Consider the following 15446-nt stretch of genomic DNA (forward strand, 5'->3'; position numbering starts at 1 on the left):
CAGATTAGACATGCACATTCATGTGGATATATTTTAAAACTATAGCTAAATATATGAAACAATGATGAAGATTTAGAGGCATGCATGCCCATGATAAAACAACAATTGTCACATCTCATGAATGTCTTGATGGACCAAATTGCAACTTGCCCACCATAATAATCAAAGTCTTAAATACCATGGGATCGGGCCATCCCGGTTTTTCTGTGGAATGGGATACCCAGAAATACTTGGGATTGTGGATGTCTCATCCCACCTTGGTCCATTTTCCGATTCATCCTGTCCTGGCACTTGGGATGTGGGATGCTTGATGTATCACTGGTATTTAAAAACTTGATAACAACAAACGTGCCTTGCAAAAAAACAGTTATCTCTACTATATGTTTCTAGTTTTGGACATATGAGAAAAATAACACAACTCAGAAAAATGTATTGTTGAGTGCTATTAGTGATTTTAATAAAACATTAAATAAATATACTTTTTAAGTAGAAAAAAAGCATTTTCAGTTGGTTTTGGATAAAATTGCTGAAAGCCTGAAACCAACCAAAATCAGTTGAAATTGATTAAAATCTTGTGAAATCAATGGAATGATTTTGACCAAAGCTGAAAACCTTGTTTCCAATGGGCTTGTTGTGCACCCTCAGCCTATGATTGAGACCAAGTAGGCTTCTACCACATGCTTTACAATCTCTCATAAGCTTTCAACAATAAATCTGGGCCAATGTTTGCAAAACAGTTCCAGAAAAAGCTGGATCATATCTTAAGCAAATGGGAATGAGATCACGAAGGTAGGTTGGATGTGTCATTCTGGTTAAAGGTTATTAGCCTATTAGGTTTATAATATACCACTAAATAACCTTTAAGTAGTTGGCTTATAATGTCTTATGGGACCTTAACACCTTAGTTTTGACTTTTGATTGACTTGGGAAAAATGGTGTTGCAGCAAGCTTCCTTAGATCTGAAAGGCTGAAACATCTTGAGATTTAAGTCCCTCTATGTGATGGTGCAACGACTTAAACAAGTCACCCTACATTATTATCACTAACGTGTTCTAGTTTTTAGGACTAAGTGGTTAAGTATTGAACTTATAACCAAAACATGCATCCGTGGGCCCTATGTTTTGATACTTTCTAGGAATACATTCACAAGCTAATCAATGTGCCATATATCTATTATCTTGTCACAAGAACAAGTACATCATAACTCTTTAAATAAACTCCATTGGGACTTAAATATCTGATTAATCCTCATCACCCAAGTAGTTGTTTTCCTTTGTTGGATTGTGGATCCTTTGTTGGGCATCCTACATGTTCTCAGTATCCGTTGGCATCTATGAGCCAACCTTCTATATAATCTATGCAAAGTTTTAAATGTTGGTGCCAATGGTTGTGCCAGTCACCCATTGGCATGGTGTGTGCCTTATCAGCATATATTCTGCATTGTGCCAAAATAAAAAAGAAAAGGATCTAAAACTATCAGATAATATTTAAAAAGGTGCAGTGCAAACCAACGCTGTGTGTTGTTATTGTCTTGACAAGATTTGCTTGCTTGCATGAACTGATGAAAACCAAAATTCAAAACAATGCATTTGGATAACCTAGCTACTCAATCAAGGTTTTAAATATTGATATTGGACTTAATATACCAGTGTTTTGCCAAAGTGGTATGGTATTGGGTACTGACACATGGTACAGAACTGCATCCCACACTGATACATAATGCGCCAATGCCGGAAACCTGCCAGGATGGTATGATACTGCCATGCCCTGACCCAAGTTCACAAGTCGGGAACCATGAACAGCCACTGCATACTCACAGGGAAATATCCCTATAAGCATGCAAGGCATGTACCTGTCAAATAAACCCATATAATTCAAGGAATAGGAACATGCTTTTGCACAGGCAGTGGTATTTATCAGAACAACTCATACAATGGTTACGTTTTGAAACTTTGATATCTAGATCGCGCTCAATTAGCCAAACTCTATATTATGATCATTGTAGTGGACATGAAACAAGATAAAATCCAAGGTTTTCATAGAGCTATTTGGATAGCAACTGACCAAGATTATATGGCACAGGCAAATTAAGTGATACATACTGACCTCATTTTCTTGCTGCCCTGTATCTTTCTTCTATTATTCATTTTCAATTCAAGGAAGTTACATATCAAAGGTTGGAGCCAAAATTTGTCTGTCCTTTGGAAGTGTAGCCCTTAACTTCTCTTTCATAACTTTCATATTTTTGAAGTTGGTCTACACGATAACAGCTGAATTAAAACTCCCTGCCTTGAAAATACTCATTGTAATACTTATCCTTTAATTTGATTTCTGTCTTATATAAACTTTTTATTTAAGATAGCTGATGGCACCTTGTCTTGAATGTGAACATTTTAAAAATCTTTGTCCAAGTATGAAGAGACAACAACTTAAAAATATGATTCTTGTGATAAGCTTGGTGTATATGGAACTCAGTTGCTTTCCCCAATTGGTCCCAAATCCTAAAACTGGTTTTGAATTCTTAGTGCATGCTCTTTATGATTTCAAACAAGGTTTTGAATGCCACATGCCAGTTCTGCTCCAGCCTGGCAATACCACTGCATGTGCTGTGCTGTACTAGTGCTTCAAACATGGACTCATGGGCGCTACTGCTTCTGCAGTTCGTCCAACTCACAGAAGGCTGGTAATGCAGCTGTTCCATGTGCTGGTCCAGTGATGGCACAGTATGTGCCATATGGCATGGAACTTCACAGGCTGCAGGTCAATATTGATTCATATGTCCATTTAATAGACTTGTTTTTCCTAATGCCCAACAAATGATCTCTACTCCATTATATAATTTTCATAAGTTAGTTTCTTTTCCCTAACCTGAACAAACATTGCTCATTCCATCTTATGTGATTGTGTTTATGTTAATCCTCTAAGTTGGAACCAAATTTTATTCTGTAACTTAATTGGAACCTGTTTATTGACAAGTTAGTACTATAACATGATGGGCATCATGGCATATATTTTTGTACACTATATTTCAAACTAATGTAGATATTTTATGGTTTGCTAACTAGAGTACTCTGAACTCTGAAGATGTTATTTATTAATGATCGTGTCCTATGAATGTTATAGTTAAAAACATGAAGTTGAACCAAAGTATAACTTGTGCTGCCTTGGTAATGATGTTCATCTGGAAACACTTCAATTTTATTGTAAACCATGTTGTTACAAAAGGGTGAAAAATAGAACATTATACAAAATAACTCTCACAATACATGGTCAGCAAGATAATTATGTAAGTTTGCCTGTAATTACACTGTAGCTAAAGTATCCCATCTCAACCATAGAGTAGTTAGAATTGGGGAAGCAACTTTTATTTGACATGGTATTTTTTTTAAACGTTTACTATGCTTCTATTTAATCAAATACAGCATTGCCAGACTGCAATGATTGTTTTTGAAGTCTTAGTATTATTACAAGATGCTTTAACTTTTCTGGTTTAGTGCTTCTACTCCATGCTTGATTATGTATTGGTCAATTTATAAAATATTTCTGATTGATAGCTGTACTCCATAAGTGTTTGTTGACTATGTGACTGGAAGTTGACATGATGGTTCTTTGACCATATCACTGACAAGATTTATTTATTCTCTGGAAGGTTAGCTTCAATATGCCAAAGCTAGACGTGAAGTTTCTGCACCATGGCCAAGATTTTTCTGTCAACAACAGTGTTATGGGAATCCATCTAAGAAGTACTAAATCCCAAAGATATGAGGATTCTGGAGAAGCGACAAACCATATTTATCTTCAAATGGATTTCAGCGAAATTCATGTACCTTATTGTTTCATAAGATTATTTTGCTTGGAAAACTCTCCTTCAAATTAATGCATTTAATTTCTTTTCCGTTTATGTATTCATTTGCAGGTCCTCAGAGAAGGTTCTATGTCCATGTTGGAGATCCTAAAAGTTGCAGTTATAGCTTCTATTGACATTCCAATGCAAGTGAGTTCTTCATCTTGCCGTATTATGATTTAGAATTTAACCTTATTGTAGATTATTGTCAAATTATCAAATCCACACCTGAGATTCAAGAATGCTTATGTTTGCTTTCTGGCATAACGTAACCTTCCAAATGCCATAGAATTTTCTTTCTGGTCACCCAGATCTACCACTAATTTTTGATTTTTCCCTTGTGTAGCCACTTTTTCTAATCTTATGTGCCATGCCATAGAAAAATTGTTACCTATGTATGATGCCACACATAACAGGATCTATGTGTTTGGGAGGCAACACTATTGGCAGATCAGTGCTCAAATAGGAAGTCATTATGCTTGCATAGGAGATGGCATGGTCTCTATTTCTGTTTCCTTTATTGTTTAAATGTATGCACATGCAATGTCACGTGTGGATGAATGCTCAGGCAGGACTGTTAATTTTTTCTGCTCATAATTAACTTATTCTGGCTATTTACTTTTGGTTCTTTAGGTTGTTGAATGTTGAAACCAGAAAGGCACAAATGGGAATACATGGAGATCAAACTGAAACATTGTTGTGAAGCACTTTTTGTTGACTGAGGATCTTATATAAGAGATGATTGGTGTTGATATCTAATGGGAGCTATGGGAAGTCAACAGAAGTGACAAGAACTGGCTCCTTCTAAATCTATCATAGGCATTACATTAGGAACTAACCAGGAGAGAGGCTTCCCGATAGACAATGGCCTAGGCAGGGTTTGTTGGAAATCTCAAAAAGCACTTAAAGATTCCTACCAGATCAGCATGGCGTCTGATTTGAATAAAAATATGCAGGCTAATTGTGCTGTTTTATATAGGGTAAATGAACCATTCAGGTAGATTTTATGTATTCCCAGAGATTTCATGCACCATGACAAGTAGCTATTAGAAGACTTAGTTTATGCATGGGGAGAAGCTGGCAACTGTGTGTTTTCTGTTGAAGGTGTTCTTGTCTTCTGCGAGTAGCTGTCTTTTCATAATTTGGACAACATGATCAAGCATTCTCCATTCAAGCATTCTGTGAAAATGTTTTGAGTCATACAGAGGCTGGCAGTTTGGTCCTACATGTGTTGATTTGCAGATAAGGGATGAGAGAAATGCTTGTACTTTTTGAGAGATTGGATCCTCAACTTTGGGGTGGAATTTTTTCGAAAAAGGTTTAAGGAATGATCTGTAAATATTATATCAGTTTCTATAGTTGAGTTTTGATGGATGTTTATGATTGGGTTATGGATTTCATGAAGGCTTGTTTTTTTAACTTTCTAGTTTGCACGAATCCAGCATGGAATGAACTTGTAATCTGATGATCGAGTCGATTCATGATTATAAGTTATGCTGTATAGTGAATCTTTGGGTTAGATAGTAAGTTTTTAAATATTCTAGATGGAAGAATCAAAATGATGGTACAAGAATGAAGACAAGGAATATGAAGATTGAAGACTGGTTTAACACTAGTAACAAAAAAAAAAAAAAATCTGCACTAGAAAGTGACATAACGTGCATATCATCAACTACCCAAGGCATTCTTCTAGAGTTCTAGCATCACATCTTGCCAGCCATCTGCCCTTGAGTTAGCTAATATGCAAAAATTATATGGTTATTTTTTTTTTCTCCGGTGATTTGCCGGTATTCATTTTGAGTTTGCCTTCCATTTATGGGAGCTGCTCATTCCTTGGCTATATGTGAAATGTAAGATGATAACTCTCTTCTTAGCTGCTTATTTTATTAATCATTTTGAAAATCAGCATTGCATTTACTATTAATGGTACCTGATCGCTGTTGTAGGCGGTCAAAAATAATTACTTAACTCACAACTATATAGATAAGGTGAGTTGAGATCATATTCACAGGGACTGTGTTAATTGCGGTTGAGTCGTTTAGTTTTTAGATTAAGAGTAAAGTAGAGAGCAATTAAGAAACTAGCAATTAATCTAGAAAGCAAGTAAAGATCAGCTAATTAGAGGTTGGGTTTCAAATATGGAGATGGATTCTTAGGTTCTCAACTGTTTCTTGTTAGACAGCTGGTATCCTTCTTTCATCTGCTTTTGCTTGGGTATCTAAATAATGAAGATATAGTCTATCTTAAAGAGCACAGCCCGTACCCGTAGATCATGGCTTGTCTCTTAAAGCTATAGGCTAGTCTAAATTAAATTAGATACAAGAAAAAAAATTTCACCTAAATATAATCTATCCCAAGAGTACGATCCATACCTGTAGATCAAGGATCGTTCGAAGAGTATAGACTATTCTAGAATGAAAATATAGACAAAGAAAATAAAGATGCATGGATATAAATCAAGAAATTCATATCTTTATTGCATAATGAAAGAGAAATACAAAAGATGTTGCAAAAGAAAACAAACTGTCAAAATAATTCACAGCGATCTCCTAAGAACTGGGTGTCTAGCCGGCCATGGAAAAGCTCTTCACTACAATCTGCATCCTGGACTCTGGAGATTCTTTGCCACGAACTTGGAGAAGATCTGCAGCAGTAGGAGGAGGAGATTTGGTGGAGAATAGGCTGAAGGAAGTGAGTTTTGGAAGATGGAAAAAAAAGGGCAGGTTGCTGATTTTTGGTGGAAAAGGAAAAAGGGTTGAAGTTGTAGAGGTTTGGATGTGGGATTCCCTAAGGCTTTTGGATGTGGGATTTTGAGGGCTTAGAGAGGGATGGATCAAGGCTTGGATGGCTGTGGTTTGGAAGGAAAAGGATTTATGATTGGCCGACTAGGGTTGGAAAGTAGAGGAGGCGTGAGTGAGGAAGTTTATGGTGGCTAGGGTTAGGAAGTGGAGGGTTTTGAGGCTATGGACGTGGGAACTACTTATCCCCCTCCCTAGGGTCGGCCAAAGGGCTGTTTAAATAGGTGAGAGGCTAGGGTTTTGAGGGTGGAGGGTGCAAGGAATAATATCCTTAGGATTTAGGGCAAAAGATCTCCATTGGTTCCTCCCTTAATTACTTTCCATATTTGCTTCACTAATGATTTTCCGTCTTTGCTCAATCTGATTTCTTCTCTAATTCTTCATCAAATCTTCCATAAAAGATCTCCTTTTGGTGCCTCCAATAAGAGCCCTTGGATGCTTTCTTGGTTGGTTTTCCTCCATTGATTAATTAGTTGTGTTCACACCATGATCCATGAGAAAGATGATCTTTTAATCTTGACCCTTGATCTTTAAGCTGTGTTCGTGCCTTGGTATCTTCATGATTTTCTTCCATTTATGCTCCCCTCTTGGTGCCATGATTGTGGACCCTTGGATCTAGAGCTTCATCACATATCTTGTGGAGGGAATTTGATTAGATTTAAGGTGGCTTTATGCTGAATTTGCAATGGGGTCCGTGCTGAATTTCTTCCATCTTTGTTTCTCATGAAAAACCTTCCACACTTGCTTCATGGTTGGTGCCTAATATCTCCACCATTGGATGTGGGGCTTCCATGAAAACCTCTAGATCTTCATTGTGGCTCTTGGGTGTACTTGGGTTCAAGCTAGATTAGACCCAATTGAGCCTAATTGAACCTAATCTTCTAATTACCTGCAAAATAAGTTAAGAAACATCAAATTCAAACTAATACATGTTAATTAATGATGTTTTGAGTGTTCTAATGTATTAATTCAAGTATTGATCAGTACCATTGTAATTTCATTATTAATAAATTCTTCTTTGATTATGTATGAGATCTTTTATTCTTTTAATCATTGACAAGTTTTTGTCAGTGAGACATGTAGTATGATATCAGAAAATTTGAAAATATGGAATGGAAAAAGAATTACTGCATACATGAATGGACTCTCTTGATGGCACCAAAATGGCATTTTCTTTTCTGTTAGTTGCAGTGCACAGCAAAATTTGTTTTTAGGTTAGATTCAAGGAAAAGTAAGAAGCAAGAAATACCCATCTAGATTAAAAGTCAAACCAACTTATTCACACCTTGCCTTGGGAAAAATTAAAATGTTGCCTCTGACCCCCAGTTATGTCAAACTAGGTTTGCCGTCTTGGTACCGAGCCCCATATCAGTTTGGCATACCGAGTGTTGGTACGCTCCTTATACCACATAACAGAACTGAATCGGTTTGGTATGGTATGCCCCATACTACCTGATTTGGTATGGTACGGTAAACCTTTGTCAAGTTTCATTACGAGTGCTTTATCGATTTCTCTTCTCTCTAAACATATTTATGCTGTAAAATTACAAGTAATCAGATTTGCTCTGGATTTTGTCATTGTGTTGGTAGGTAGCTTGTGATGGTTGAGCATTAATGAATTAGGGGTTTAGATCGTGGTAGCCAATCAAGTGAATTGTATCTCATCAAACATAATTATTTATTTTTGAAGGAGTAAGAATGTACAACTTGTGAAGGATGTTAAGCTATCCTGAAGAAGCTTAACCATCCATATGGGGATCCAAGCATTGGTGGTGTTTTATGTTGCGTGCCTCAAAATTGTTGTCATTGCATGATTGTTGTAAGTGATACAGAAGGTTTAAGAATAATGTTGCGTGCCTTGTCTCCAAGTTTTAAATTCCGTGGGATGGAGGTATCTCAGTATCTCCATGGAACAGGATGCCCTGTTGTCCCATCCCATCCCAACAGCTATTCCGATCATACATCTCGATAGATATCCTCCTTTTCTCTCCCCTTCTTTCATTGCTTTTCTTTTCTTCCTTTTCTTCCTTCTTTTCTTTTTATTCTTCTATCTTCTTTTTTATTTTTATCTTTTTGTTTCATTTTCTTTGCCCTTCTTTTTTTTTTTTCTTTTTTCTTATTCTTTCTCTTTCCTTTCTTTTTCTTCTTTATTTTTCTTCTTCTTTCGTTTCACTTTTTTCCTTTCTTCAATTTTCTTTCTTCTCTCTTGCTTTTCTCTCCCTGCATGGATGGGTTTCGGAGTCCTGATCCCGTCCTAGTCCCGTTTCTGTGAGAAACTGGGACGGGACGGCCGGGATGCCCCCCTGTCCCATCGGGACATAAAACCTAGTCTCGTTTCTGTGAGAAACCAGGACGGGATGGCCGGGATGCCCCCCTGTCCCATCGGGACATAAAACCTTGCTTTGTCTCATAGTGCTCCATGGCAATTGCTTCTTGGCAGTGATGTACTTTGATGTAGGCTGCCAGGGTTCTCAAAAGGTATGAATCACTCTAATTTCTTCCTAACCTGCCAAAACTTGTACTATACACTATAGTGTCTGCTTGATTTCCTTATCAGTCCTTCACATTTGAACCCAAAGTAGTCTGAATTACTAGATTTGAGGTTGAAAAGCACTTGATTAAGAAATAGCAGAACTATCTAAAAAAAAGGATGTCTCTAGTACACAAGGCTCCTTCCACTATGGGGTTTGGGGAGGGTTAGATGTATGCAGTCTTATCCTGTGTGTGAAGAGGCTGTTTCCATGTTTCTAACTTTTGAGACCTAGGTCACAATGGAGCAACATTACCATTGCACTAAAGCCCACCCTCAGAAGACTTGAACTATCATTAGAGGTTTAATCTTTTCTTTTTTTTATTCATTCTAGCATGTAGGGATTCATTTTTATTTTTCATTATTGATGGATTATGTTGAAAAAGCAGTCTTATCTGTACTTGTATTATGATGACTTGATGTATTTTGGGTAGAATATTTGTTCTTTTGGTTTCGATTAAAAATCATAAAATGTAAGACAAAGTTAGATTGTCTTATTAGGTTCATTTTCTAAAACTTTGTTAAGGATGATTAAATTTTCCTAAATAGTTGTTTTGGTTTTAGAAATTGTCTTCTGCTACCAACCAAAAAAAAAAAAAAATCCTTCAGCATCAACATGCATAGTACATATGTATTTGCGTAGAATTACCGATATTCTTGTTTGAATTCAACAAAGAAATTAACTACATGCTTGTGCCTGGCTGTCAGGCTGCCAGCACATGATATTTAATTCCTTGATTAGAAAATGTTTTGGTGGAAGACTTGATGGTTGTCATGAACTACTTATGGAAGCTTTGGTCATCGATTCATTTCTAGACAGAAGATCTAAAAACTGGCTTTAAATAGCTGTGATAAAAAATATTTAGTATGAGGATCCACCTTAGGATCTGGCTGATAAGCCAGTCATCAAAACCAAGGATATGCAGCATAATGATTCATTTGCTTGTCTTAAACAATGCTAGGTCTGTTGTTTTAGTTCTTGTCTATTGATCAAGTGCATCTGTAATGTAAATGTAGATTGACTGGGATTAAGATCCAGTGGTTCAATGTGAAAAATATCAAGTTGTTTTCTTCAATCAGGACCTAAAGTCCAAGGATTGGAGCTGAAGTTCATTATTGTGAACTTATTTAAGGGGTGAAAATTAAAATGTGCATGGAATCTTAGTTTAAAACTCTTTAAAATTAGAAGTTCAGTTCTTGATCATGAGAACTTTGGATTAATAATGCTGATAATTTAAATTGATTTGAGTGCTCCATGCAGCAAATGTATGCCAAAAATATCCTAGTTCGATAATTCGTTTAATCAGATAAACTATAGATGTAATATATTTATTTTTGACATCCCTTAGCGGTCTGTTTAGAGTCAGGTAGCAGAGGTCTGAAAATAAAGGAAAATTTCTGGCAATACCCTATGTATTCATCCTTTCCCTTTTGTTCTTGTTGCCATCCATTTTTCTCTCTCTCAAACCAAAATCTCATACCCCTGTTTTAGGGCTGTCTCAACATCCTAAGAGCATGAAGGTGATATCGGTTTCATAATGGTTTCAGAGGTCATGGAATCCATCATGAGTCCATGACTACTTATCATGGATCGACGAGGCTTCTGTCTTTGTCATCACATTAGCTTGGTTTTCTCCAGGACAATAGCATGGTTTTCTCGAAGGATGTCTAGATGTACTCTTGACATAGTTTATCATGTTTAGTGTTAATGATTAAACAGAACCAACATACCACGTACACAGTTGGCTTGTATGTGTAGACATTTTGAAACACCTAATGACTATTAGATGCATAATAGATATGATCATATGTAGGGTTCCTTATATTGCTAGATTTCTATAGATTATTTAACATGTGGATACACTAGTGCAATAGTAGATGTACGGTAACAATAATAATAATAATAATAACAAAAGTAGTCTATCTTTAGGGCTTATTTGGTTCACGGAAAGAATTTTTCTTCTCAAAAAGTAACTTTCTGAGAAGTTATTTCCTAGGAATAGGATTTTGGCATGTTTGGTTGATTATAAAAAAGTGACTTATTACATAATAGCTTATGTTTGTTTGAGGCTTTGAGCATCCATTTCTCTAAGAAGACTATATAAAATATTATTATACTCTTAGGCTTTAACAGATATAAGATCATAGCTTTTTGCTCCTAAACTTTATATAAATAATAATATTATATTTATATTAATATGAATATATTATAATATAACATTAGATCATAATAATTTATTGTATTAATATAATTCTAATATATATTAATATTATATTAGCACTTTAATATAATAAATTTATTAATATAGATATAAATATAATATTGAATATGATAATATATTAATATAAATACTATATTAATATAAATAAAAATATTATATTAGTATAAATATTAAAATAATATTAAAATATAATAAATATTATAATATTAATATTAATATTATATTCATATTAATATTAAAAAAATATTAGTATAATATTCTATTACTATTTATAAGGATAATATTTAAATGGTATTTTCGAGATCTTGGCATAGATTACCATTCAATATTTCATTCTAACCGTCCATTGATATTTTGCAAAATTTCAATCGTGGATCTTAGAAGGATATTTTTGGAAAGAAAAAAGGGTCATTACTTTTCATCCCGTAGGAAGTCCCAAAACCCACCTCCCATGGGTTTCCACTTTCCATAAAATGTGGGAAGTATCTTCCCATAGGAAGAGGTTTTTCCATTCTCTCTTCTCTTAAAACTCCAACCAAACAAGAGGCCATCTCTTTACTTTCCAGGAATTGTCTCTTCGCCCCTCCACTTCTTGTGAACCAAATGAGTCCTTAGTAAGCCTATTGCCTATCTTTTATTGTGATCTCTCGATAATATCGTGTGGCTAGTATGCCATCATGTTATGCATGCTTTGCCAGGTCCCCCCATAAATAATTAAATTCTTGTATTAAATCATGTATGTCTGGAAATACAAAGTGTCAGAATTCAGAATTATTTATCTGGAGATTGGAAATTCCTGTTTGCAAAAGGCCTACATAAGTGATCAACTTCACACTGTTACCTTTTCTAACTTGGTTTTCTTATGAGGTGTATGGTCTTACTAGTTTGTTTGGGGGTCAATGCCTTACTTTGGGAATCAAAGGAACAAGATTTATGGACTGTAAGCCATCCACAAGACTACGTGGTTGTTAGAGTATGTAGGACTGTTCAAGCAGAAAATGATAGCACCAAAGTGATAAATAAGTGTTACCTGCACCATCAGCCTTATTGTTCAGATTGCATGACCCAGAACTTGAGGTCCACTTAGAAAACTGTGGTTCCACAATACTAAGGGACCAGCATTTGGCCAACTCATTGGCTTCCTTATGCATCATATCCAACATTTTGAGTTCCCTTTCAAAAATATGGATGTTCCTCTTAAGCTGTAGCTTCTAGCCAAGAGTTTTGAGGTAAAGATGTCTCGTAGCATCATTAGAGACTTTTCCATACAAAAACATCTTAGAATTTTTTCAAGCTTTCTTCAAGAATGTTACTTCGAGCTAACCATGATAATGCATGTAAGATGTAACAAACATCCTATTGTTTCTTTCACCTCGATGCAAATCTGCAAAATTTATTATGCACTATCTATTTCATAGTTTTCTAGGAAGCCAACACTGTTAGCAAATCAAAAAGGAAGGATTATACCCTGGAAGGGTTGAACTCTTCGAATTTAGCAGCCAAAGGCCCCAATTAGAGAGTGGATTCAGACTCTGCTTTTGAGTTTCTGCCAACCAAGCTATTGCTAAGTTGAAGTCATTGAGTATAACTAGAAGCTTTATGAGCTTGAATATTTGACCTCTCAGATGAGATGATGAGCTTAAGTCTATGAGATACACTTGTAGTGATCTAGCTCTACACCAAAACATTCTTGTTACTTGAATTTCAAAAATGGATAGGAGCATGGTTTGTTGTACTATTCCATATAGCCGGTATGGGGTGCATCATAACACACCGGGTAGGATACTAAGCAAGGTAGGCTGAACCAATGTCGGAGATGGTACCGGTCCTCGGTCGGTACATATGGTATCGATATGGTACGGTAACGACACTTGATATAGTGTGGAGGGATCGGCATGCCATTTATTTATTTTTTATTTTTATTTTTTTATTTTTTTGATTTCTAAGATATCTAATCAATTTTTCATTATTTTTTGAATGATTTTAAGCCCAAATTGATGTTTGTATCACTCCAAACATTTATGATTAAGTGTGTGATGCGGATCTGAATCTAACATAATGTTATGTCAAAGAAAAATAATCTTACAAGGACTAAACTAGATATTATTGAATCCTAATATACTCAAATCAATTAAAAATATAAAAATAAATAATTAATACAAATCAAGATTTGGAACTTCATCGAGCGCCGATGTCATTCATAAATATCTGGATCTTTTACATAATTTGATGAAATATCAACCCATCCCTTTAACCATGCATCACTGTAGTCATCTGTGCTTTATCCCATAAGGTATACGTGCTGGATTATAACTTGTCCCAAATCTCTTGTTAAAACTTTGGCTCTGAGAGATATCTTCGGACTGATAATATGGTTGTGGAGGGGCCCATCTTAATATGCAGACAATAAATCTGATCTGTAAGATACTCCAGGTTGCATAAGATAGTAGCTGCTGGAAGTCGATGCCTCGAATGTACTATATCCATATCCGTATGGATTATAAGTTGTCTGTAGCTATGGATAAAAAGATTGACAATATGATGAACCCGATATGTTCATGGATTCAACTCCATGTGGAAGGTCATCTGCAGCTATATGATATCCTGAATGACCTTTATAAGCCCATTATTTGTATAAAATTGTATCCTTACAGGCTCTACCATCTCGTGTACAGTGGTTCCTATCCTATATGGCATGCATAAATTGGGACTCACTAGTGAATCAAAAATCACCTCACAACTGTAACTCATAAATAGTGATCTCCTATCCTTCACTTCCTCCATGACTACTAGATCCACGACCATAAAAAAAACTACCATCACTACTATCTGATCTCTGCATTTGAATGAATTGGATTAATTGACTGCTTTACCTTCTCCATCAGGCTACAACTTTCTTTCTTTTTCCTTTTTCTTTGTATTGAGTTGTCTACACACTCGTCATGCCTCGTGAGGAAGTCTACCATGACTGATCAATTGGAAGCCTGCATGGAATATTATTGATTGCCCATTGCTTAGCATCCACTCCAACTTTTCTAGCTATGAAACTAGCTAGTCATGGAGGCAATCCTAGCTCATCAAGATCCCGCTCACTCCTGCTACCGACCCACAATCCATCTGATCATCGGATCCTCCTTATCATTAACAGTCATTCATAGTTGATTCAAGTACTTCAACTCAACTTCCTATTGAATGCATTTTAGCTTCAACTTTAGATTGTATTGAACATATGCAAGATTGTTGAGACATTTTTGTGTCATACGATTTCTCTACTTGTTGTGGATGAGGGTGAAGGTTGACCAATTGCGCTCATAGCCACTCGAGGAGATCATTTGGGAGAGGATTCGGATGGCAAGTCGCTTTAGAGTAGGAGCCGTAAATCCCAAATAGATCCACCATTCAACTGCAAAAGTATTAAGATTGAATAAAATTAAAAATAAAATTACATCGTATTAGACTTATTAGTAGCTACGTAATGTCAAATAAGAGTTGTCGTTCATATATAATCTATCTGGATTTAATTATTTTTTGTTTGCGACCACATGTTTCAAAGCTATTGGTGCCCTCACTAAATATTTTCGTCCGTAAAAAATATATTTGTTATAATGTGTTGTTGGTTGAAGATACAACTAAATAAAAAAAAAAACCACTCAACCTGACTTCTTGTATGCACATAGTTATAATTTCTGGATCGATCTCCATCTTGTATATCACATTTCATAGAGATGTCAGAAGCTCATCATCCATGCCTATCCCAGTATCATGTACTGGAACATCGGGTTCAAAGAGTAAGCCGTAGATAAATATAAGAATTGGTTAAGTATATTTGTACAAATACAAGAGTAATCAAATTTTCAAAGCATTCTTGATTTGCTGCTTCCTACTAGATGCAAGTTCCCACCTATCAATTAATCCCACTGATGCTCAATGTGTTGGATGTAATCATGGGCATGTTTCAGATCTATTGACCTAATCTGATCTTTTGCTCTCTCCATCATATGATACAAAAAGTCCATCTAGGGGTATCTTTTGCTATCTACGGTCTGGAGCAT

At 35.7% G+C, this 15446-nt stretch overlaps 1 protein-coding gene across 1 annotated transcript in view; it reads left to right on the forward strand.

The window, feature by feature from the left end:
• LOC105053497 (protein SABRE) overlaps positions 1-15446 on the forward strand; it is an 88483-nt gene that overhangs the window by 28267 nt on the left and 44770 nt on the right. The window contains 2 exon segments of the mRNA XM_073244117.1: positions 3650-3823; positions 3917-3994. Of these exon segments, the coding sequence (XP_073100218.1) occupies positions 3650-3823; positions 3917-3994 (252 nt within the window).

This window comes from Elaeis guineensis, chromosome 10 (genome assembly GCF_000442705.2).
Source record: "Elaeis guineensis isolate ETL-2024a chromosome 10, EG11, whole genome shotgun sequence".
In the NCBI taxonomy this organism is placed as follows: domain Eukaryota; kingdom Viridiplantae; phylum Streptophyta; class Magnoliopsida; order Arecales; family Arecaceae; genus Elaeis; species Elaeis guineensis.